Genomic DNA, 24,839 nt, shown 5'->3' with positions numbered 1-24,839 from the left:
AAACACAATGATTCCCTTTTATTTCTTAACTGTACCCAAATCCCACAATAAAAAAATCATTTAAAGCTGTGTGTTTCGAACTTACCACTTAGAAATCAAAACAAAACAAAACATAAAAACAAAGATCAGTTTGCAACATAATTTAAAGAAGCTTCTGGTTTAAAATACCACAGCAGCAATATAAAGAGCTGGTGGCAATCACACGCGGGGATGAGACCCAAATCAATATATCTTGTCCACGTCAGCATCCAATTACAGTAGTTGCTAAATTCAATCCAAAACGTTATTGCTGAATTTGTTGCACGGAATTTGTGAGGATAATACTGTTCAGCAGCAGAACCTTAGCAGTAAAAATGAGAACGGGAGGATATCATTGCTTTTGAGCACTAAAGGGACCACGATGAGGACATCTTGGTGACTGCCTGAAGATAATCCTCAATTCCATTCCTGTGTTACCTGCTTAAAATAAATGCAAATGACAACCACCTTTACGGGAGGGGCAGAATCATCTATAACAGAACTAGAATATTTCCCCTTCCCTGTTTCCCCCCTTGCCCAAGCCACCAGATTGAAATGGCGCCATTTTCCTAACGTGTATTTCGTTCTCATTAATAGTACATCAGCTGCTCACGTATTTAGGCAAAATCAGTGGATCACAGATTTTTTTTTTTTGATCTCTTTAGAGTAATTGTTTTCTCCAGAAACAAGCCACATCAGTTTTGTCGTTGTTGGATTTTTTTTTTTTTTCAATTTTTCAAGAGGAACAATTTGGTCAACTACTGTTTTATTTTAAAATATTAAGTGCACCCGAGATTGCCAGCTGAGCTCTCTATATGTCTCCTGGAGATAACCCTGCTGTGATGAACAGTGAAACAAAACAAACGAAACGAGGTAGGTTAAAACAGGAAGCGCGACACAGATATCGTTTTGCAACACCTTGATACCACAGGCGGCCATGCTGGTAGCTTTGGAAAAAAAAAATCCCAGACAGTCACGTAAAAGTTCGAATCATCCGCGTAAGAGTCTATAAGGACACGAGTCAACCTGAACGAAATACATACAAATTCTGCACAAATGTTGTTTACCGTATGTTGGGTACTTTGGAGGAAGGTAAAATGATTAGGGTCTCAGAATTTTGGCCAAAGCCTTGCTTTCTAGTTCTATAACATCTGAAGCAACGATGCCCGCTGGGTCTCAGGCAGGCTTACTAGTCTAGCCCCTTCTCTCACCAACCCAGAGAGAACACAGGCAGCTCAGAAACATTTATTATTATTAGTTTTTCAGTCACAGTTTTCATCTTGGGAAAGTGGCACCCTCAGGAGAACGCTGGGAACGACCAGAGCCTGGATCTTATTTATTCTCCAATTCCCAGAAAGAACAAAGTCTTAACTCCTAACGAAGCCCGAACAGAGTGACCTCTTAGCTGGGAAGTTTTGTGCATTTGGAAAAAAAAAAAAAGTGTGTGTGTGTATATACATTTTTAGCTTGTTTCCAGAAGCTCTTTCTGTCTGACCCCCTCTGTCATCCCATCTTTTGCCCTGATCTGTTGCATAATCGCTGAGGCAATGTTGTATTATAGAGTCCCTCATTCACTAGAGCCAACTCAACTCAATGGCACCGCTATCCCATTCAACACACTCTGTTCTGTACAGGGCCATATAAAATAGGGCCTGCCAGGCTCACAGAAATGGTATTTGATTTTATTAGTCTAAGGCTAGTAGTTTAGCCATTTAAAATCTATTTCCCGAAAGTGGGGAAAACTAGTATTTTTCTTCTCTTTTAAAAATCCATTAGCAGTTGCTATCAAAAAGCAACCTTTTGGGTTCGTGAAGGCAAAAGAGTTCTACAATTACCCCACTATGTAGTTATGGCCTTCAGTGTAAAGAGATAAGGTACATTTATTGTGCTGTCTCTCACCATTCGAAATTGGAAATTTTACAACACATTGTATACTTAAAGCTAGCAGGCAGACAGAATTAAAAACAGACATTTTCTCAGTATGCATTCTTTCCCCATTCTTACAAAGTAAAGGGGTAAAGAAAAAAGGTAAAAAAACGAAACAAAATAAAACTCAAAAACCCACCAGAACACAGCTTAATCATAAGAGCACACAATATTTGTTTCTATCCCTAACTCCGAAGAGCACATGGTCCACCTTTGTCCACAGACAACGCAGCATTCTTGGGGATCTCCTGGAAATTCCTGCCACCTTTTTCTCTCCTTCTCAACCAGGCTGCAACATTGAAAGATGGACTGTACTGGGACGGGTGGAGGGAGAGGAAAAGGGTAAAGTGGTATGGTCAACCAAGCCTTCTGATTCTGCCTCTAGACTGGCATAAGTCCACATGAGTTATGTTCTTTTAAATTAGAAATAACGCCATGAAGATAAGTGCCAAGTGCTCTTCTGTTACCAGTTCATCATGGAATTTCTGTTGAGGGTCATGAAAAACACTTGGCTACTTCCTCCAGATCGCACGGATGCAAAAAATACCTGTTTGAAATTAAAAAGAAGTTAGTTCAACTGCATGGTTTCTTTCCCTCTTTTCTTCAACCGTCCATCCATTTTCTCTCACATGTCCTATCCTTGCCACGTGTCAGCTCTTAAGACTTAATGGCTGGTGTTTATAAAGTGCCTTTTAATTCAGTGCATCCTCTGTAAACATTCCTGCCTTTATTCCTATGAAGGTTACTATGACTGACTGTGGCATTGGCCTTCAGGGACCCAGAAGGGGCTATATCTTGACTTGTAACAACCCTTTGGGCGCTCACTTTTTACAAGGGAGTTTCGGGCTAGGATAATACGCTGGATTTCTGGTCTAGGACACAACACGTCCTTTGTTAATTTCTGGAAAGCCACAGGGGCTCCCCTTTTCTCTCCCCTAATAACAAGAGGGCAGACTTTGGGAATGAAGAGAATCCTCTCACATTTCCAAAGTCAAGGGGGGATTTGAGGCTTACTGGCTACTATACAACTTCATTTCTCAATTAAGAAAAAAAAAAAAGTGGTTCTGGTCAGAGAGGGCAAGGTGTTTAATGCCTGTTCACGTTGGCATTCCAAGAGTTAATGCTTGGTTCCTCTGCTGATGAATGCATATCCTAGGCCAAAGGAGATCGTGGCATTAGTAAGGGGAACCACAGTCCATTCGGCCTGGGTCTGCTAAATCATCTTATCAAACGACTGAGAGAAGCGAGCAAAATTTGGGGTACTGCTTGCTTGAGCTGAACATCAGTGAACCACTGCCCAGCAAAATAATATTCTGGGCTGTGGCCCAGTCCTTCAGTCAGCCAACACCAAACTCTGGTCCAAGGCATTTACTTTTGTCATTAGTATAAAGTCTCTGCTACTTCATTCCCACAGTTTCTTCAGAAGAATGCTGTCTCTCCCAACAACTTCTTCGGAAGTTCTGTGGAAATGCTCATCTTTCAGCTAATGCTACATACACGTAAGTAAAGCTACTGTTAGGGTCAGTGAATCAAAACGGGGAAGCACAGAGGACCCATGGGAACACAATGAGGGAAAGAAAGGGCTGCTGTTCTCTCCAGGTTCTGTGAGCCCTGGCTCTAAACCTCAGGCTCCAGATGCTGGTGTGGTCCCAGCCTGCTGCTGAGGGTGTGGTCGTGACTTGAAATTGGCTTTCTGGGGTGGGACTTCAATGAACTGGAGTGTGGGTGTCCGTGCCCAGATCGCTCCTAGTCTTATGATTCCCAGAGACTAGGCGGGGGCTGGAATTTTACTAGGGGTCAGGTCTGTTTTCTGGTGTATTCTGATAAGGGCCTGGGACCATCCTTGCCATCCCCAGCTGTTGTCCACCCAGACCACACCAGACCATACCACGTCAGAATAGTTGGCTACTCCAGGGCCAGACTAAGACCAGCCTGGCTTCTGGGGAACGGGAGTGAACCAAGAGATGCAGGTCTGTTCAACCTGTCACGTTCTTTTCTATAGATGTTTATGTCTGCTGTTTTGGGGACAGCATTTCTAACTTGGCCATAGTCCCAAAGGATGAATTCACAAATACAGAAGAGCTTAGCTACTAAAAACTTTGGGATAGTCTACAGGGAGGGCAAGGCAGAAGCAGCACTGCTGCAGAACACGCCTTCTGGGCGACTGATCATGCCAGACGAACACCGCCGATTTCACTGGAAAACAGTCCCCCTATGACACTTCAGAAGAAACATGGCTGGAATGACACAAGACATGGCACTAGTTGAGTTTGCGATTGTGCATTCCTTAAGGTATGGGTGACACTTTTAAAAAGTTTATATTTCTACATGTCAAATGTTTTACATTTAAAATCGAATATAATGTGATGGGTTACGTCCCAATAGTGATTTTGTGAAACGTCTAAAAGTGGGGTATAAAGTTGACCCACTGTGAGATGACTAATGAGAGGCCGGCTCTTCTAAGTGCTTAGGAGAATTTGGGTTATTTGCTGAGTCATCTTAAGGCCTGCAAGCCACACAAGTTACAAAGAGTTTACAAGAAATTTTTTAGATGTTTTTATGTCTTTTTTTTTTTTTTTTTTGCAGTACGCGGGCCTCTCACTGTTGTGGCCTCTCCCGTTGCGGAGCACAGGCTCCGGACACGAAGGCTCAGCGGCCATGGCTCAAGGGCCCAGCCGCTCCGCGGCATGTGGGATCTTCCCGGACCAGGGCACGAACCCGTGTCCCCTGCATCGGCAGGCAGACTCCCAACCACTGCGCCACCAGGGAAGCCCTTATGTCTTTTTTGATGCGTGAATAATATATTTTGAGGGTTCACGTGAATCAAACCAAATAATGCCATTTCAAGATAATATTGATTGTTTAACACAGATGTGATTCAAATCAGTATAAAGGAAAATGAAGGTTTCACAGGTACCTGGTGGTCTCTTAAAATGCAAACACTAATGCAAATGTTGAAACGGATTTACCTTATCATTTCTTTCACATAGAAACTTTAACCTTTGAGCTCGCTTATGCATAAATACTCCATCCAAATGTCCTGTTTCCACTGACCGGATCTCAATAGCTTTCTCGCCCCAGCCCATTATCTGATTGGAATGAATGTAGGCTGTCAAAAGGAATTTCCAAAACTGCATTAAAAACATTAGATGGGCAATAACTCACAGCATCTGTTCACATCTTAACCACAAAAATGACAAACGACTTGAGATAAACAAAGCAAGTCTTACAAGTGTTATTCACAGACTTTTTTTTTGTGGAATCAAATGGTTGTTTCACATTTCTTGACTTTCGTTTCATTTGGGGGGTGTAACTGCTGAAGGAGATAAGGAATGGTTAACCTACCCACAGACGTGGGCATTTCTCCCCATTGGAGCACCACATCCTTAGTTATCCGGCCGTAGGTGTTTACATACACCCCCTCATCCTCATAGCAAACAAGCATTTCCATTCCATCTGTTTTAGGCAAGATGACAATGGCATGAGGAGTAATATTGCCCTGAATCTAGAAGACAAAGAAAGGCCAGGCATTATTCTTTTAAAAAATAAGACAGTATCTTAGCTATTAATCTCTAAGAATTGCAAAGAAAAAAAAAGAGTTTTTTCTTTTCCCTTTTCCATTTACATTCTAGAGACTGACGTTTTGTTTTGCTTAATTTAACCACCGACCTGTCAAATACCCTGGTAAATACAAACTTAGGCACTAGGTTGAGAATGCAATTTACCTGTTCTAAAAGCAACAACTACAGCTATGGAGCACCTGCCCTGTGCCAAGTGTGGGCCCTTTCCATGTATAACTTCTGGCCTTTAAAACAGCTCCCCATGCTAGATATTTCTGTCTACAGATGAAGCAACTGCATCTCAGAGGGGTTATGTAATTTGACCAAAGCTGCACTAGGATATGGTGGTAGAATTGGGATTTGAGCACATTCCCGTGGACATTGAAAATCTCGTGTTTTCTATCTACTTCCAAAAAAGATGAGGAGAATGCAATCCAGTTGGATCTGATGGAAACAGCCCAAGTGGGGCCAAAAGGTGGGACCAAAACAGGCTATGAACAGTCAATACAGATAGTTTATCTGGGTGCCTAAATAAGTCCGCTACATACGAACCTTCAAGGTGTGAACTTTCCAAGGTGCGAACGTGTGTTCGCATGTCCAGCATTCACGTGCCTGGTGTACATTGTGACGTGCATGCATCCTCTACAAGTGGTTGTGCTTTTGTGTACTTTACTTTTACAGTACTGTATAGAGGACACTAGTACAGTATCATTATTTCAAGCCCAGGATGTCCGGAAGCAAGAGTAAAAGCAGCAGTGATGTAGCTGGTACTGCTAAGGAGCGCCAGCTGTTGTACTATACTACTGTACCTCTCAAGGCACTGCACTGTAAGATTAAAAATGTTTTCTTTATTTTTTGTGTTGGTTTTTTATGTATTATTTGTGTGAAAAGTATCATAAACTTATTACAGTACAGTACTACATAGCCGATTGTGTTAGTTGGGTACCTAGGCTAACTTCGTTGGACTTACGAACAAACTAAACTTACGAACTTGCTCTCGGAACGGAACTCGTTCTTATGTAGGGGACTTACTGTAGTCCAAATTAATGGCTCGTTGAGAAAAAATTTTAAAATTACCGTTCACTAAAAAAAAATTATACTATTCAGATAAGTGTAGATTGACTTGTTCTGGGAAAAGAGACGTGGTGTTGCTGCGATCCCCTGGTCGAGAATGTCGTGGCCGTCCAGTAGGTACATGGTGGACAGGAATGAGGGGATGCAGGATGATGATGGGGACAGCCCAGTCCCCTCACCAAGAGCACAGGCTGTGAGTCCTGTGTGCACATACACACACGAGAAAAGCTGTAATGTAACAACCAATGACGTATGTGTGCCGTGCCCCAAATCAACGTTTTTCAATTGTTGTGCTCCTTTGGAGTAAAGTCTTTAAAGTCTCAAAATACCAAACAGTAACAGATTAGGTCTCAGACTTTGTTGACGAATAATTTCTACTGTATGTTAGCCTTGGGAACGTTAGAGGAAACAAAATTTACACTGCACTCATCCTACCACATGAAACCATGGGCAGCACGTCCCTTAAAAGTCATATTTTAGGCAATGTGTCAGTATAGTAATATTAATAGTACAATTTGCAGGGCCCTGTGCCAACTACTTTAGATGTATGACCTCACTTAATGCTGACGATAACCCTATGTGATAGGTCCTCTTAGCCCCATTTTACAGATGTGAAAGCTGAGGGTTGGACAGGCTGCCTAATGTGTCCACTGTTGTAAAGGGAATACATGCAAGAGCCAGAGCAGGTGCTCCAGGGTGTCTGATTCCGCCACGTGACAATGCCCTCCACTTGAAGAGAGGAACGATAGCAGAAAAGGGATCACTGGACTTCTCCCACATAAAATGAACAAATCTCCTTCAAAAACTAAAGATAGAAGCTCATCTACTATAGTCTTGCTTAAAATACAGAATCTATGCCCTTGAACAAAAACCACTGTATGTATTTTAATGTAAAATCCAATGAGACAACATGTCCAGTAAATGGCAAATAATTGCTATTACGTGTTACTCAATTTTAAGCAGCCATAAAAATCAGTTAAAGCTACATGTTTTATGACTTAAAAGCCTCATCTATTTAGTGAAGACCATAAGTCCATCTGCTTTATTGATTAGTAAAAGTTAGCATGACCTCCACTAAAAATGCACAAAAACAAATCTATACACACAGGTTGTGGAACAGAGTCTTGACAGTCTGCTTCCAGGAACTTACATGAGATGGTATGTAGATATCATAAGAGTTTCCTGAATCAACATCAATTACATGGAAACCAGTGTGTGAACCAAAAATAACCTTTAATCTTTGACCTTCTTCTACTGTGAGATCAACAAGCAGTGGCTTGTGCTGGAGATCTGCAAAAGACTTTAAAAATCACCCCATGAGTACCCACATCATTCAAAGACGTTACCTTAATAAATTTTTCCTTTAGCCATTTCCTGTGGAAGTTAATGTCTGACTTTCTTAAATTGAAAAGCTAGGAAATCTTTCTTTCAATTTTAGGGTTATTCATATTCTGACTCTGGGAGGAAGAGTCTAGCATCCATTTGTTCCCCTTTTTCTACCCCTTGTGCTCCAGGGCAGCGAAGCTGGTTGACAGTTGTCTGTTTTTATAGTGTCATCATATATTAAAAATTTGGTGGGCTTCCCTGGTGGTGCAGTCGTTGAGGGTCCGCCTGCCGATGCAGGGGATGCGGGTTCGTGCCCTGGTCCGGGGGGATCCCACATGCCGCGGAGCGGCTGGGCCCGTGAGCCATGGCCGCTGAGCCTGCGCGTCCGGAGCCTGTGCTCCGCGATGGGAGGGGCCATGACAGTGAGAGGCCCGCGTAACGCAAAAAAAATAAATAAATAAATTAAAAAAAATTGGTGTCTGGGTGCTGCTGTTCTTCCCTGTTTATTTCTGGCCTTTTCCCCAAGAAGAAGGTCCAGTCACCTCTCTGGCCCCTCTCCTTCCCAAGGGACAGCCAGGCCCAGGCATGGCTACTACCTTTTCAGAGACAGACTGGGTGGGCAGGTGGGCCAGCCCTGTGCTCAGCCTGTTCAGGGTTAACAGGCATGCTCTGGTTCTGACTCTCCTGGGTGAGTGAATACACATCAGGCTGGCGCTTTCTCTAAACTTAACGTTGAGATCTGAGACTTGGGTTTGGGCGATAGAGGACGGTGGGGATGATTCATCTCAAGACTCACGGCTTACGTTGGCTAGCTGGGTTTAAAAGGAAAAGAAAAAAAGAGCTCCAGCCACGTTTATCAAAGTTCTGTGTGTGAGACTCCAGAGCCTAAGCCCCAACTAACTGTCAAGTGTTCCTCTGTTTTCCTCTGCCATTATTTAATCCACACTCCACCTGTATTGGCCTTGAAGTCTGGGCGAGAATCTGTGAAGCCACAAGTGCCTCGGCTATCACGTCACCGTCACCTAAGAGACCCCTCCCTCCTTCTCTTTTGCTAACATCATTCTCATATATGGGAGGTTCGAGCCTCATCTCCTTGTCCCACGGGAGGGCTCGATCCCCTGCCGGCTCCAGTCTTTCCTCTTCGAGTCCTTGCCTTTGCTCTTCCCTCTTTCTAGGTTGGCCATGGTTTGCTCAACAAAGCATTTTGCAGTCAATCCTGCACTTTGGCTAGTACACTGATGACAGTAACTTCAGAACCGGAACAGGAACAGGATCTTGACTGAAAAGCTTTTGTGAAGAGAGATTTTGGCGGGACAGCAGCACAGCTGTAGCTGTCAGGAGTCATCCCTGAAGTGTTATTACTAACCCAATGCATTCCAAACATTTCTCTCCATAAAAGCGGGGTTAACGAGTGGGGCCCATTTCGCATCTTCCTGAGCACATCACAAATGAAGTCCTTGCCCTGCTAAAGGAACAAGATAGAAGTGGGGGTGATTCAGCCCTGAAGAGGGCTTTGTAATGTTCCCAAGGCAGCTTCTGCCCTCACGGGGCATATGTGGCAACAGAAAATACATAAAGGGTCAAAGAAAGATAATAGTCATAAAGGTGGGGAGAAAAAGTGAGGGCCAAGGAGATATAAAGAAAGAGAGAGATGTAGGCAGAGAGTAAGAATGAACAGAAGGTAAATTCACACTGGCTATGGGTAGGCTGTGCAGCTCTGAAAACATCAGAGTGCCTGTAAGTACTGGTCCTTCTGGCATTTGGGGGTCAGCTTTCATGATCTGGAGTCAATGGGACCAGCATTTCCCCATCCTACTTCTGTTGAAGCTCATGAGTTATCAAGCCAACCACAGTGGGTACAGACTTAGACAAGATAAAAAATGAAACAGCAATGAAAATTGAAGGATGCAGAGAAACTAGGCCATTTCCATATGTGACTACATTCAGTATTCATTTCAGAGAAGTCCAACAGCAATGGGGATATATGAGCATCAAGTCAGTTTTAGCGACTTTTCCCCAAAAGGCTTACAAGGATTACAAGATTTAGAGACTCAGTTCAGCCTTGAGATTCAGTGCTGTTTGCTGTCGGTCTGCCTTTTTCAGACGAAATATCAAGAGAGTGCCCTAGTTAGGTGGGTGTATAATAAATCTCATTGCCTAATATCATAATGAATGCTTTGCCTGGTCACCATTCCATGCTAAATGCCACTTAGAGATGATGGTGCATAGACCTGAAATGGAGGAGGGTGTACCCAAATTTTAATTTGACTGATTAACAGTATTTACTAATACCTAGTCTTTACTTTTAGAATAACAAATAAGAGCTCCTACACTTTTAAAAGAGGTTTATTATATACAGAAAAGTTGGTACTAGTGTATGTGTAAGTTAACCACTGTTAACTGATGGGAACCTAAACTATATAAAAAAACAAGCCCTTGTTAGGTAATCACATGCCTACTTACCTTAAATGCCATGAACTTATGATATGGTTTAGGAGCCCAAGCATATATCTCCACAGCATTCTTTAAGGCAATCACCAAGAATTTGATCCTTTCATATTTGACTGTAATAGAAAAATTATGAATTAAAATAGTTCATTAATTCATTCAAGTTTTTGTATTAAAGAACGTGTAAACCACTATATATATATATATATATATATATATATATATATACACACACACACATACACACATATATATCATCCTGATTGAGGGTAATGCTCTGGTGTGGGATGTTCTCATAGATACAGATTTAACTTCCTTTAATGTACTTGGTTTGCAGGATACCTGAGGCCTTTTGCTTCATACTGAAGGCTCTTTTCTTCATCTAAAGATGTAACTGGCTTAGGACTGCCTCTAAGCACTAGGTCTAGATGTGAATTACTTATTGTAAGAAGAATCTGTATAAAAATCCTTCATGTTTCCTTGCCTGGCTTTTATGTTCACCCACATATAAGCAGCTGAGAGCCGGTATGGCAAGATGGTAGAAAAATCAACAAATGGGTAGAGACATAATGGCTGCTGTTCGCTTATTATTCAAATTTGGATTCCAGTTATTAGGAATTCAAAAAGGACTAGTGCCCTTAACATGAGACCCCAGAGAGATCCCTCTCCCTTCCTGCTATGTGAGGTTATAGGAAAAAGACCACTGTCTATGACCCAGGAAGCAGGCCCTCACCAGATACTGAATCCGCCACCAACTTGATCTTGGCTCTTCTCAGCCTCTAGAGCTGTGAGAAATAAACTCATGTTGTTTATAAGCCACCCAGTCTGTGGTATTCTGTTATAGCAGCTTGAACAGACTAAGACAGTACACATGGTAGTCTTTTTATTTATAAAATGTTTGAACAAACAGAATATTCTGTGTCCTAAAGAATTTAGCCCAAGATAACTGACCAAATTCTTGTTCTCTGAGCTCTTTTTCTGTAGCATGCCTCTCCTGTTTACTATTCTATCTTTAATATACTTTCAAATACTTTTTCAGCGATTTATTTCCATATTTATTTATTTATTTTTTGCGGTACATGGGCCTCTCACTGTTGTGGCCTCTCCCGTTGCAGAGCACAGGCTCCGGACGCGCAGGCTCAGCGGCCATGGCTCACGGGCCCAGCCACTCCGCGGCATGTGGGATCTTCCCGCACTGGGGCACGAACCCGTGTCCCCTGCATCGGCTGGCGGACTCTCAACCACTGAGCCACCAGGGAAGCCCTCCATATTTCTAAATGACGTGCTGATAATGTTATTTATAACTCTTTTCAGCTGTAGATATTACCTACTGACTCTGGAGAATGGAAGGGTCTAGTCTCTTATAGCAATCTCCTCTCTCTAGATCTCTCTTTCAAACGTACACATCTCTTCCTCCCCACACCTCCAATATAGTTATATTTACAAGTTTTGGTTAAGTCAATATCCTGTGTTTAAATCATTATTGTTCATAGATGAGGCATGTAGTATACCATTATTATAATTCCTCTCTTGCTTTCAAATTTTTTTCACTTCCTTATTTTCTATGTATCTATCTCTAAGCACATGGAAACTTTCTGTTAGTGCTGTCAGTACAGTCAAATATGGCAGGTAATCTATTAGTAACATTTTATTTTTCTTGTAGGTACCTCTTCCTTCTCCTTCTCTGTCTCTCTCTCTCTATATATATACACATCCTGCTTGTTCTGTTTCTCTGGAGAGCCCTGGCTAATACAGATGGGTTATAAAATACTAAGTGAAAAAAATGTTTCTGTTAGAACTTTGAAAGCCTTGCTCCATTGTCTTTTTTCTTTTCTCTTGGCTGCGCTGCACGGCATGTGGGATTTTAGTTCCCTGACCAGGGATCAAACCCTCGCCACCTGCAGTGGGAGTGTGGAGTTTTAACCACTGGACTGCCAGGGAAGTCCCCTCCATTGTCTTCTAACCTTCTAGTACTGCTGTAAGTCCCAGGCCACCTAATTCTGTGTCTATTACATGTAAACTGTTTATTTATTTACTTATAATTTGAAAGCTTTAAGAGCCTTCTCATTTCCTGGGTACTGAAATATCATGTTGCTATGTCCTCTTGTGACTCGTTTTTCATTCACTATACTAGGTACTCAGTGAATCTTTTTAATTTGAGATTTTGAGGTCTTAATTCTAGAAACTTTTCTTGTATTCTTTCTTTGATGCTTTCTTCCCCTTCCACTTCTTAATCTTTTTCCTAAAACTCACGTAACTTATGTTTTGAACCACTTGGACCGAAACTTTTATTTTCTTACCTATCCTCTCTTTTTTCTTTTCTTTTCATTCTTCTTTCTAGGACATTTCTCACGTTTGTCTTTCGACCCTTCTACTGCATTTTTTATTCCTGCCAATATATTTTAATTTCCAAGATTTTTTTTCTTGGTCTCTGAATGACATTCTCCAACCCTGTTCCATCTTTTTTAAAAAAATAACACCTATTCTTCTTTTATGGAAACAGTATTTCTAATCTCTCTGAAGTTATTATATTGATAGTTTCTTTTAAAAATTTTTTGTTCCACTCCTCATTATCCTTGTTTCCTCTAAAGTCCCTTCTTTCTGTTTAAGTTTCCTTCCCATTAGTGGATTTTCCCACTGTCTGCTCTAGTGGGCTTATCGACTGATGGGTTTCGCTTTTAAGGTGGTTAGATAGCATGCTCTTTTCACGGCATTTCAAATATTAGTACCTCAACATCTTTTCTTGCTGGCCATTTAGTTTCTCCAAAGACCATCTTTCAATCTCTTGCTTGGGAGTATAAGCATGGCGGGCAACATTTGGGGTGCCAAACAGGGGAAGGAGGTGTCTGTGTGTGTATCAATGTGTCCTTATAATTCAATATTCCCCATCAACAGATTGGCTGTGCCCACCTTTCATCTTCTGCTGCTGTCAAGGAGGGTGGCTGCCTGACTGGGTTCTGGAGGATTTGCTGTTCATCAACTTTCCAACAATCCTCCCATTTTCAATCCCACCCTCCACCTCCACCTCAGATACACCTGGGACCTCAGGTCCTGGCCCTTTCTGAGTTCTGTTGAGTGACTGGATTGATTTTGATGACTTTCCTCACAGCAGACTTAGAATTCAGCATTTCCTGGTCAGCTAGTTCTGTTCCTAGTCATCTAACAATTCTTGTTCAATTTTGTTGACATCTCTTATCTGTTTTCTCTTCTCCTGGTCCCTTTGTCCTTGTAGGTTTACAGCACTTTTATTTCTACACGGTTATTTTAATGGGTCTTTGGGAGCGAGTTCAAACTGGAGCCTAAGACTTTATTCTGAATGCATTCTTTGAACTTCATCAATCTAACTTTTTGGGGAAATAATGCAAGTATATTTAAGGTTCCAGCAGTGTCTTAAACTGGTCACAAATGCATCATCAATATCTGATGGAAAAAAACTAAATGAAACTTAACTGAATAATTTGGATTGACCAAACAATTCCATGTCTTGAGACTTACCAACTTTGTAATGTATACAGCCTTCCAAGTCCCCAACAGTGATCCAGCCTTGTTTCTTTTCTACTTCTGGGTCATTGTGTAATATTCTGTTTCTTAACCATGAAAGATAGTAAACTCGTAGCTTATTCTTCTTTCCTGTTGAAGTAATAGAACTTTAATTTCAAGGCCCTGAGACAGCTTTTTCTCTCAATCCTTCTCCATCTCCATTTTATTTTATTTATTTTTATTTACACTTGTGTGTGTGTCTGTGTATGTGTGAAGGCACAATAACCAGTGTCTCCAGCATCATCAAAGTATTGTCTCTGCCAGAACTTACGATCAAAACAGGTCCAAGTGTTTTGGGCAAATAACCATTGCATAATTTGTCTTTACCTTCTGGTGCTTTCTATTTGAGCAAGGTGCTCTTATTCTCTCCTCCCAGTCCAAAGGGCAGTGTCTGCTCAGTAAGACCTAATTCTGTAACGGAATGGTTGATCAGTGTTCCAAAACATTCCAGATCTAATTACATGAAGGAGTTCTGACAACTGGACATTTTAGCATACTCATGTGTGACTACCTTCTACCCAACAGCATATGTTAATGCAGAGCCCCCCTTACTCGCCTCCTCTATTACTTTAAAGATGACAGCTGGTAGTAGTTTCATTTTACCAAACAGAAAAAGGAATTTCTTAAGGAGATATGAGAAACAAGTTCAATGATGGCAATCAGGGCTCAGAAAATAACCCTTGGACATGTTTACAGTGCTGAGATCCCTGAAAGGAGTGTCAAACAAAAAGAAGAATGGAGAAAAAGATGTATACTTGGAAAAAAAACACAAAAGTTCCCTTTGGTAAATGATGAGAAAGAGATCATGGACTAAAGAATTCTTAGTATGATAAGGAAACATCTTAAAAACATTGAGGAGTTTTAAATTGAGGAGCAAAATTTAATATATTGAGATTATCTGAGTACCAGATAAGAAGATGTCCCTTGGGGTGGCTTTTCCTAAGTGATCAGTAATTTAAGCCTGTGGGTTATACTTCTTGGGTACTTATTTTCCTTTCACTTCTCTTAGGTGTCAAAAAATGTTCCATATTTTGCAGCTGTGATATATACCAGAAGAAAAGAATTCATTAAAGCATTGCACACTGGATTTGACAGGAGAGTACATTTATAACCTAAATTAAGGGAACCACGTGCAGTTACTATTCCTTTTTATAACCAGAAGCCTTGAATATGCATTGATTTCTATAGCTAGGATGGGCAGGAGGGCTGGTGCTTTCTCCTCTCTGTGCCAACACAGATCCGAGGGCAGTTCAATAAAATTTGGCTTCTGTTTTCATTTTCTTCTTTCCCTACCTATGCACCTCATGATAATAGGAAATGGTTACACTTTTAAAAATGGGATGTGTCACTAACAACATAATGAAGTCTGAACATGGATTTTCTGGTATCATTTCCACTTTTGGTAGGTGACTGGCAGATGTACGGTTTTAAATTTGACTTGGGGGTGTTGCAATCAAGAACGCATTACCCAGAATAAAGGAGTACACTGAATTAAACTCAAATGATAATACAAGAAGAATTTACTTGGCGAACCCTTATTTGGGGAGAATAAAAAGAGATGAAACTGAGCATTCAATGGACAGGCAAAAGAGGAAATTGTAGCATCACATGAGGGCCTTTTCTCAAAACAGAAGTACAGCTGAAGAGTTAAACTTTATTCAAGGTTCAACCCAAGAGGAGCCCTATGTTTCTCTTTGCAAAACAATGGCTGGTTCTCAAACTTGGCTACACAGTGGAGACACCTCCGGAGCCATGAAAGCTTCTGAGACCTGGGCCACACTCCCAGATTCTGACCCGTTAGTCTGGGGTGCATCCTGGAGTTTTCACACCTCCTCAGGTGGTTCTAATGTGCAGGGGTACTCTCGGTTTCATACTGGATGGGATAGGAGGGGAAAAGAGGGGTATTATTTATTAAACTCCTTCAAACACCGTCCGAAAGAAAAAACTTTCAAGAACGTAGACTCCTTCAGGTTACATTTTTAACTTGTCAGTAGTAAGGTCTTCACTTTTGTCTCTTTTTTTTTTAAGCTCTTTTTGAGAAGGGGAAAGCTGCAGAGGGTGGCAATGATTCCTACCTTCCAATCTCCTTGCAGACTCAATCACCCAATGGGCCAGCTGCACTTGCTAAAATGTCAGTGAACTATGAACTAAAGCAGTTCTTATAAGAAAAGAGACCAGAGAAATTTCTGCTTACAAAATTTCTCACTCCCAGAAGCTTACATTTATTTTTAATTTTAATTTAATTTTAATTTTTATACAGCAGGTTCTTATTAGTTATCTATTTTATACATATTAGCGTATATATGTCAATCCCAATCTCCCAATTCATCCAGAAGTCTACATTTTTATATTCTCCATCTGAGAGTAGATGGCAATGACTGGAGTACAGACACCTTAAAAGGATCCTTGCTGAGTCCCAGCAGAGGGTGAAGGCCCATATGTACACAGCCGTGGTGGTATGTCTCTGTCTGATTCAGATTTCAGGCAGAGGTGAGAGACTTCCCTTTGAAGGTCAGAATCTCTGGAGTTACAAAACATGGGTGATGTCATTCTGGTCCTACTGCCATAATTTATCGTGCTGCTCGTCGGCTGGGAAGGGCAGAGCTTACTATTCCTTCAGAAGTGAGGTGATCACCTTTCCCAACTGTGCAGACCTGGAGGACTTGGTCATCCCAGCAACATACCTGATATCGTCACGAGGACATTCAGTCCCTCTAGCACATCCATCTGCTGAAATCGCCTCCGGTTGATCAGATTATAAACTTTGCCTTGCCCGCTTCGGTCCAAAAGCATCAGGCCATTTTCAGTTCCCACCAGGAGGTTTACACCTGCAAATTTAAGAAGCATCCCAAGACTGACTCTTATGGACTTTACTCTTCCGCATCCAGGGTCCCTTTAAAACCTAAGAAACTGTGACTTGTAAATATAAACTAATGGGCAAGCAGGTACTACAGTAGGGAGTGTAGAAGTAGTAGCTCTGAGACAGTAATTAAATCACTGTCCCTCTGGTAATGAAATTAGTTTTCTTTTATAAAGTAGTAGCAGCAATCATTACATGTAGCCCTTTACTACCTAAAATAGAGTTCTTCTCAAGAGGAGCCTGAGGCACAGATGTGACGCTAGTTCCTTTCCTGTAACACCCACCCTTTTCTTGGCTCTCTCTATAAATCACACCTCGAGACTTCCCCAAGGTTCACCCCACTCCTATTCATGCAGTGATTTCTAGCCTACCCACCTTCTACATATAATAGAGTGCCCCATTCCCATACTCTTGGAAGAAAAGCCCTTCTTCCTTCTCACACCAGAGCTTAATTTACATCCCACACCTTAAGGTTCTGCTCTTTGTTAGGGAAATGATAAGCCAATTCAAGTGCAGGTATTAATAGCCCAAGAGTCACAGAAATATTGACTGTAAGGCAGGAGTCCCCAATTCCCCGCCCCCCGCGGAAAAACTGTCTTCCACGAAACCGGTCCCTGGTGCCAAAAAGGTTGTGGATCGCTGCTGTAAGGGACTTCTCAGGCATCTAACTCTAGTCCAGCCCACCTCCCATGCAGTAATTCCTATTACAAAAACTCTGGTAGGTAAGTGGTCTTGTCTGGATGGCTACAATCTTGAAAATTCATCTCTAGGCAAATAAACACCCCTGACTCCCAACATACACACAGACACGTGCACACATTGTGAGTTCAGCCGTGCAATGGCCTATATTTAGGAACGGGTAACTTTTCCACCTCTTTTGCTTACTGCACATCTGTCTTCTAAGTAACGTGAATGTCTGCTCTTTCAACCACATGTTAGTCAATATGAAACAGGGTTATCTTGTTGTCTTCTAATAGTCTCTTCTCCAGAGGACAGAGCCTTACTCCCCTGAAATGGTTTCCAGGCTCTGTGCTCATCCCTGCTAACAACTCAAATGCTTTTGCCCTTATAAAATTGTGGTGCTTCAAACTAGGTGTAGTATTTTAGATGGGTGCAAATGAGCCATGTCCTTCCTTGAACTGTATGTCATGTTTATGGTAACACAGACCAGGATTTTGACAGAATCTCATCACACCTATACTGAGTCTGAGGTCAGCTAAAATCTTTTTCACAAGAACTGCAGGTTGATGTTTTGAACTAAAAGGGAAGGCTCTTCATTTGTTGTCCTTTTCAAGTTTTATCTTGCTACTACTACTGGTATGGCCTTTGGCAATTCACTAAAATATTCTGTGCTGCTTTTTCAACTGTCACATGAAGGTCACGCCATTATTGCCCTTGCAGAATGTTGTACGGATCACAGAGACAGGACGTGGGGCACATCGCACAGTGCTGGGCACAGAGTGGGCATACATTAAGTGGTAGTTAGTTCTGTTGTTGGCTTTAGCCCATCACTGTTATGTGACAAGGTCACTCTGAATCTCATTGCTATCCTGGGTATCAGTTCTTTCTAAATATAAAATTGTATCAGTTAGGGTATCAGTGCTTTCTAAATATAAAATTGCTCTTGGTCTCTCTTGAGGCCGAGACAGTCCCAAATCGGGTCTCTAACACCCATGATTCAATCAGCACTCTTCTGATAGTAAGATTCCTGTTTGAGGGTCAATTCATTCATGAATGGTAAAAAAAGCACCAACTTACCCCACAGAGCTGCACAAAGTATTTCGGAGTTGAATCGCTTCTTGTATTTTCTGATTTCTGGTGTGTCGCTATGAGGCCGAATGTTGGTTGGGTTTACGTTTACCACTGAAATCTTTCTTGCTTCATTTAGTTTGGCCTGTTCTTGCCTAAGAAGTTCGCTAGTAAACAGAGCTTTGAGAAAAAGAATCAGAGAAGTCAGTGGCATCTTAAAATATAACCAATGGAGATATGGAAAAGGGGCTTCGAATAACTATGATTTCTCCTTGTTTAGTGTGCATTATGATAAAGGCAAAGAAACACCGAAACTATAAATATTTTACACTTTTTTAGTAGAATAAAGTATGTCATTCATAAAAGCAGTGTTTTATCCGTTAGTAAAACAGGCTTATAGACACTGCTTGAGTAGTTTAGGGAATTAATATTCATCTCATAAAATTAAACACACCATCCTCATCTCCTGTAATACATGCAGGACAGATTCACTTCTTGAAATTCCACATTATCAACTGACACACTGGCCTAAGTTGACTCTGATGGTTAGCGAGTTGCAGAATTCTACAAAGCAAGACTGTCCTCTCAATCAGCCAGACTTTTGAAGTGGGAAGCACACACCTAGAACTCAACACAACTCAACACGCATTTATCTTGTCTACTGCGTGCACAGCACTGTACCCAGAAATTGCTTCTGAGAAATGTGTGGTGAGTTTGGAGATCTCTGAGGAACAGCTTTTCCTAGGGCCCCTGGATACCTCTGGGTTCCTACCAGAATCAAAATAGAAGAGATGAAAAAAAATAGAAAGAACTTTGTCTGAGGAATCCTATTAAAAAAAAAAGTAATAAAAAGTCTTCCCTTGAAGACAGGGCCTAAGCAGTTAATGGCTTAACTATTGAACTCATAATTCATTTTTTATCAGGTCATATCAGAAAGGAAAACCAAGCTGTTTCTAAAACATCGGGGCCTTCCAGCTTACCGGCAGCTGACGTTTCCTCATCCTCTTCGTCTGCATCAGTGGGAGACGTCTGGTACACTCTGGGGTCCACAAAGGGGGTGAAGGAGGCTTTGGTGCTGCTTCCCATGCCATACTAATCAATAAGCAAGAAGATTCAGAAGAGCAGATAGATAAATACTGTAGCAACAAACGACGCTAATAATACTTTACTTGGGCTTTAAAATTATTAGAGACTCTTCAAACCATCCACCTGTTCACACTCTGACCCCCAAGTCAAAGTGTGTGCTTCTCTCTCCAGCTTCTACTGATACTGGTCCCTCACTAACCATTATGTCTTCGCAGGGTTTCATTAATCATCAGGCTGCAAGAACTGTAGCGAGCAAATTATATTATGGACCATAGGTAGCACCTTCATATCTGATAAGATGGCTGTAGTGACAGAGCCTATTTCTCCCTTGAAGTAAAAGCAATCTCCTACTGACCAAATGGCTTCAAGAAAAGCTGACACAAATTGGCAGTAAACTAAGCATAGCTACACAGCATCCTTCATCCTGAACACATGATCAACCAAAGACTCCCTCTTGGGGCCTTTGGGGCCTTCCATGCTGGCCTGGTGATGCAGGTGGATTGGTGTTGGCTCAAGAAGCCTTAAAATCTGCAATTCAGGGACAATTTCATCCAGGGAATGAAGATTTTTCCTTTCTATGATAGTTTCCTTAAAAGGACACTTATATGCCCTATGTGGGAACTTCATGAAGATACTAGGTTTGCAGGCAATACACCTTAAGGGCTTACTTAAAAAATAATCTCAAGGGCTTAGAGAGCACAATTAAGATATGAATTCAGAACTAAACTAGGGAACAGTAAACTATCAAGGCTTCATGTCCCAATATTCCATTTTTGAGTTTTGTCAAAGGAGCTTCAATAACCATCTCCCAATTTTGTCTGTCATCTCCACTCCTACTTACACTCAAGTCCTTTTAATATTATAAACGGATCTGCACTCAGTGTCAGAAGCATCTTTTTGGGGGATAAATGTCTTTAAGTTTTAATTTTTTTAGTTTTTTTTTCAGGTTTTTATTTAAAAATAAAACCAGTATCCCAAGACCCCTAAACACATAAGGAGAAAACCACAAAGGCCCAATCTGACTTTAATGCAAGATTTCCCCTTCATGTTATGAAATCAAAACCATTTCATCCTCCATAAGGTAGGACTACCCCTCCCAAACAGAGCACTTTCACAGACATTCTCTCCTTTGACCTTTAGAAGTCTATGAAGGAGGTGTGCAAGTATTGACATTCCCACTTAGAGCTGGGGAAGCAGCAGAATGTAGAGTAGGGTCTGACCGCACGGAGTCCTCCTTGGTACCCAAAGTCAGGCAGAAAACAACTGTCCACAGTGCATGAAGCTATAACAGTGCTCTACGTTCTTTTCCTTGCGGCAAAGTTCACCTGCTCTATAGCTTTAGAATCCAAATGGTGCATCATAAAAACTCAGTGCATGGACAACCTCAAACACAGCGTTATAAACTGTATGCATTATAAACACATGTAGGGCCTATGTGTGATTCAAAGGACTATTTATGAAACATGACCAAGCACTGTGATCTCATCCGAATGGTCAAGCTCGGTCAACGACATCTACAAGCACTTCCCGGCAGATTGTTTATTCCGGCTTTTTACCCCCAGACTCTTTTCTGTGTAGGAAAGATAATATCCCACTTCTCCCTTTCTTGTGTGATTTGGAGTTTAGGACGATGACCACTTTGAGAACGTATCTATTTTTATTTTTCATAAACAAATCATTTCAACCTTATTTCACCTAAGTCAAACTTAGTTTGACTAAATTAATGTAACTATGAACCTCAACTATTGGCCTTGGAATCACTATAGGTTGAAGTTTCCTTTCCTGGTCTGGGAGATAGTAGGTCCCAGTTCTGGTCCCAGCTGTGTCACACAACAGCTGTGTGCCTTTAGGCAAGGCACTTAACCTCTCTGAGCCTCACTATTTGCTTCTGTAAAAACAGGCTTTGGTCCAGATGCTACCTGAGAACTTTTCACTGCTCTGCTTTTAGGATTTGGTCCATTTGATCATATGCATAAGTAGTGACATAGTAAAATAAAACCCAACCAAACACGCTTCTGGGAGCTTGGCAAGGCCTCCTTCTTGAGGGGCCCGCGGTCTCAGAACCCCCCGCCGGAGGACAGAGCTGTTGTGGCTATCGCCCAGCACCTACTTCAGTCCCAGAGTCCATCTCCTGGGGGTGGGTGGAGACGCGCCCCAGGCCCTCAGTGGGGGTCCCCGCAGGGGAATGGCTCTGCTGCACCAGGTCCGGGAGGTTGATGTGGCCGGCGAAGCCATTGCTGTCACTATGGCCAGATCGCTTCTTCTCTCCAGACGTCTGAGGGGGCACAACACATGGCGGCCGTTAGAGAGGGAAGGCAAAGGCCACAGAGCGATGTCACCCCTCACACAGCACAGCTGCGGTGGCCTGCAAACCGTCCCACTGGGGAGTGGGAAGATATTCAGATTTCTATTTTATCTAAGAAAATAAGAAAAAAGTTAAGCTTTGCTAATATTTAGTACATGGATTGACGCTGGGGCCTTATGCTCCTGCATGAAGGGCAGTCAGGGGTCGCATACGATGAAGAGGTGCCCTGTGGGAAGACAGGAATGCTGCGGGTGGAGGGGCACTACGGGGGCTGTGCATTGTGTGCGTGTGTGCTGTGCACACACACCAGGTCACATCACCAGGTTACAAAGACACAAACCCACAAAACAGAAACATCACCTAAAATATCGCTGAAAAGAAGCAGTAGGATGAGATGTAACACTAATAATTCACGCCCAGTGTACTCCAAGAAAATGCAGAGATGATTCCCAAATCACAGGGTTCTTTGTCAGTCACGAGGTCAAACCAATGATTAACTAATCATATCTGATGAGAGTTACAAAGAAAACATGGAAATGATCTAAAGATTATTTGAAAATGTGGGTTTACATTCACTATCACTAATGTTGAATCTCTCGGTAAGCAACTATGGTGGCTTGTGCCAGGAGCTGGTTAAAAAAAAAAAAAAAAGAAGTTATCATGACTGACAAAGTATCTGAAATATTGTTTATGGCATCCTTTCCCCCCCCCCACACAAATATTATCTCATTTATTAATTGTGGCTCAGAGACGTTAAATAAGCAGTCTAAGATCACACAGCCCAAGATGGTGAAGGCAGCAGAGCCCGGGAGTGTGCCTGCGTTGGCTGGACGCCACTGCCTGCTCCAGAAGCTCGAGTGGGCAAGCAGGGGCAGGAACCCAGTCCTCAGGCCCCGCGGCCCTTCCTCCAGAGCCATCCAGGCCCTTGAGGAATCTGTGCCCTGGGCAAAGCGTTCCTCTGAGGTTTGGGAGGGAGGGAGAGACTCTGGGCCACTAAGTCAGCTGGGTCAGCCCTCCCCTAGGGGCCAATCCCTCCCACCTCGGGTCAGGTCCTCGCACCCATCCCCAGAGCCCACCTCTCCCCTCCCTTCCCCTTCCAGGATCTCCTCCAGGCGGCCACCAGAGTCAGCATAAACCGAGCTGTGGAGGGAAGCCTATAGCATTCCTTTTTAATGTCCTTTAAAGGTATTTTATAAAGCATATAATGTTAGTGCAGTAGGACAAATGCATAATTTGTAAACAAATAAATACACTGTGTTACGTGGCAGTCCCTGAAATTCTTACTGATAAGGTTGCATGACCTAACACGTTGGAAATCATTGCCGTGGAGAGCAAAGCCTCCTCTCGAAGATGCTAGGGACCGACATACAGAATTAAAAGAAAATCCTGCTCCCAAAAAGCCAGTGCCCATACTGTAGTCCTGGCTAGTATTGCACTTTCTGATTTCACATTTATATGACTGGCTCACTGAGGTTTCTTACAGCAGACCTGATTAAGTAATGATTCCCTCTTTGCCTTTTCTCTTTTTCATTCATTTGCCCAACATTTCTGAGTGTCTACTAAGTGTGAAGCATTTTGCTGAACATGAAGGAATCGATCAGAAGCAACGCAGACACACTCCCTGCCTTGTTTGGGGCTGGCATGGCAATAAGGCTTCGTGCTGTTTCTCTGACCACCTCACTGGCCTGGCTTCTTCCTTCCGGAGCCTGTCCTGGTCTTGCAGTTATAGCTCTGCACCTGCCTCTGGCTGGAAGTGAAAGGAGGCACTTTTTGGGGAAAGATGAAACAGACTCCCAAGTTCCTGAAGGGGTGCATGTAATTGATGTTACTAGGAAGTTTGAGAAATAACTGGATAGCCTTAGCGCCCTCTGTGTTTCTGGGCACAATACTTCTGGCCCACGACTGTCCAGGAGAGGGGCATTTTCTGGACTCATTTTGTCACAGTGCTCATCTGAACATTTCATCTTCTAAATTACATTTAAGGGGTTCAGCCCTAATTTATTGTATTATCCCCTATTTTATGTGGACCGGGCAGCTTCTCCCACCTTCTTACTTCTGTTCAAATACTGAAAAGCTTTTACCATTTCCCTCCAACTTTCCAGTAGCATAAATCGCACATTGTCTCTTTAGAGTTTTGTGGTCTCTCTTGTATCAGCAGTGTTCTGCCTCAAGCCAAAAATTAATGCAGACACAGTGGTTATCAAAGAAAGACCTGAAGAGCCTCAGAAGGGAAATGGCCCAGAGAGTGAGAAACTTGAAGGGATTCAGCAGTGACCCCTGAATCTTCCCACTTCTGAGTCATCACCCTTTTGTTCATTCAACCAACACCCTCTAGAATTAAATACCTTCCGTGTGCCGTTCTGCTGGGAACACAAAGATAAATGAACAGCAGCTCTGTCCTCTATGATCTCATTAACAGAGCCCCGAAGAGCTCTACGATCTTCATGCCCTCACCAGTCCCATGGCGGTGGGCACTTGGATGTTCTGAGTATCAGTAAATGCTGGGTATCGTGCTGAACACCTTAGGTTCATCTCCTCACAATTCCACCGGGGGCTAGCTTATAGTATCCCCATTTTACAGATGGAAAAGCTCCAGTGTAAAGAATTCAATTAACCTGCCCCATGTGACATGGGTTGTAAGTCGTGAAATCAGGGTCTGAACCAAGGGTGTCTGGAAGCAGAGCCCAGCTCTGGTGGCTGCTGTCCTATGTGGCTCCACCCTCAGCCACAGCTGATTGACTGGTCCAGGAGTGGACACCTGAGCCAAGCACGACCAGATTCCCATTGGAATTGCCAGTTAGGCCTGAGAGATACTGGTCAGTCTCTGCCGGGCAGCTGAACTGGGATGTGGTGAACGCCTTGCAATTGGGAGGGTGGGTATGGAGACGTGAGAGCACGTGCTTGAGGGGGAAGAGGAAGCTGGTGTGTGGACAGAGAGAACAAGGGA

The 24,839-nt window shown here is 42.5% G+C and overlaps 1 protein-coding gene across 6 annotated transcripts in view; it reads right to left on the bottom strand.

Annotated features, from left to right (window-relative positions):
• Positions 1–1,247: 1,247 nt before the first annotated feature.
• TNIK (TRAF2 and NCK interacting kinase) overlaps positions 1,248–24,839 on the bottom strand; it is a 410,885-nt gene continuing 387,293 nt past the window's right edge. For 4 of the 6 annotated variants that reach the window (XM_022572342.2, XM_022572349.2, XM_022572299.2 and 1 more), the window contains 10 exons: positions 21,698–21,862; positions 19,482–19,593; positions 18,511–18,681; positions 16,577–16,720; positions 13,848–13,982; positions 10,368–10,468; positions 7,729–7,878; positions 5,290–5,449; positions 4,914–5,053; positions 1,248–2,491 (listed from right to left, as the gene is read on the bottom strand). In XM_022572342.2, coding sequence (XP_022428050.1) covers positions 2,408–2,491; positions 4,914–5,053; positions 5,290–5,449; positions 7,729–7,878; positions 10,368–10,468; positions 13,848–13,982; positions 16,577–16,720; positions 18,511–18,681; positions 19,482–19,593; positions 21,698–21,862 — 1,362 coding nt within the window. In that variant the 3' untranslated portion in view covers positions 1,248–2,407. Of the gene's footprint in view, positions 2,492–4,913; positions 5,054–5,289; positions 5,450–7,728; positions 7,879–10,367; positions 10,469–13,847; positions 13,983–16,576; positions 16,721–18,510; positions 18,682–19,182; positions 19,270–19,481; positions 19,594–21,697; positions 21,863–24,839 lie in introns of all 6 variants that reach the window. The other 2 variants (XM_089910873.1, XM_089910872.1) reach the window with 2 other exon arrangements.

The sequence above is a fragment of the Delphinapterus leucas genome, chromosome 4, assembly GCF_059928025.1.
Source record: "Delphinapterus leucas isolate spDelLeu-1000000601 "Yukka" chromosome 4, BTC_Dleu_Yukka2, whole genome shotgun sequence".
NCBI lineage: Eukaryota > Metazoa > Chordata > Mammalia > Artiodactyla > Monodontidae > Delphinapterus > Delphinapterus leucas.
This window is presented reverse-complemented; position numbering and strand designations above follow the sequence as displayed.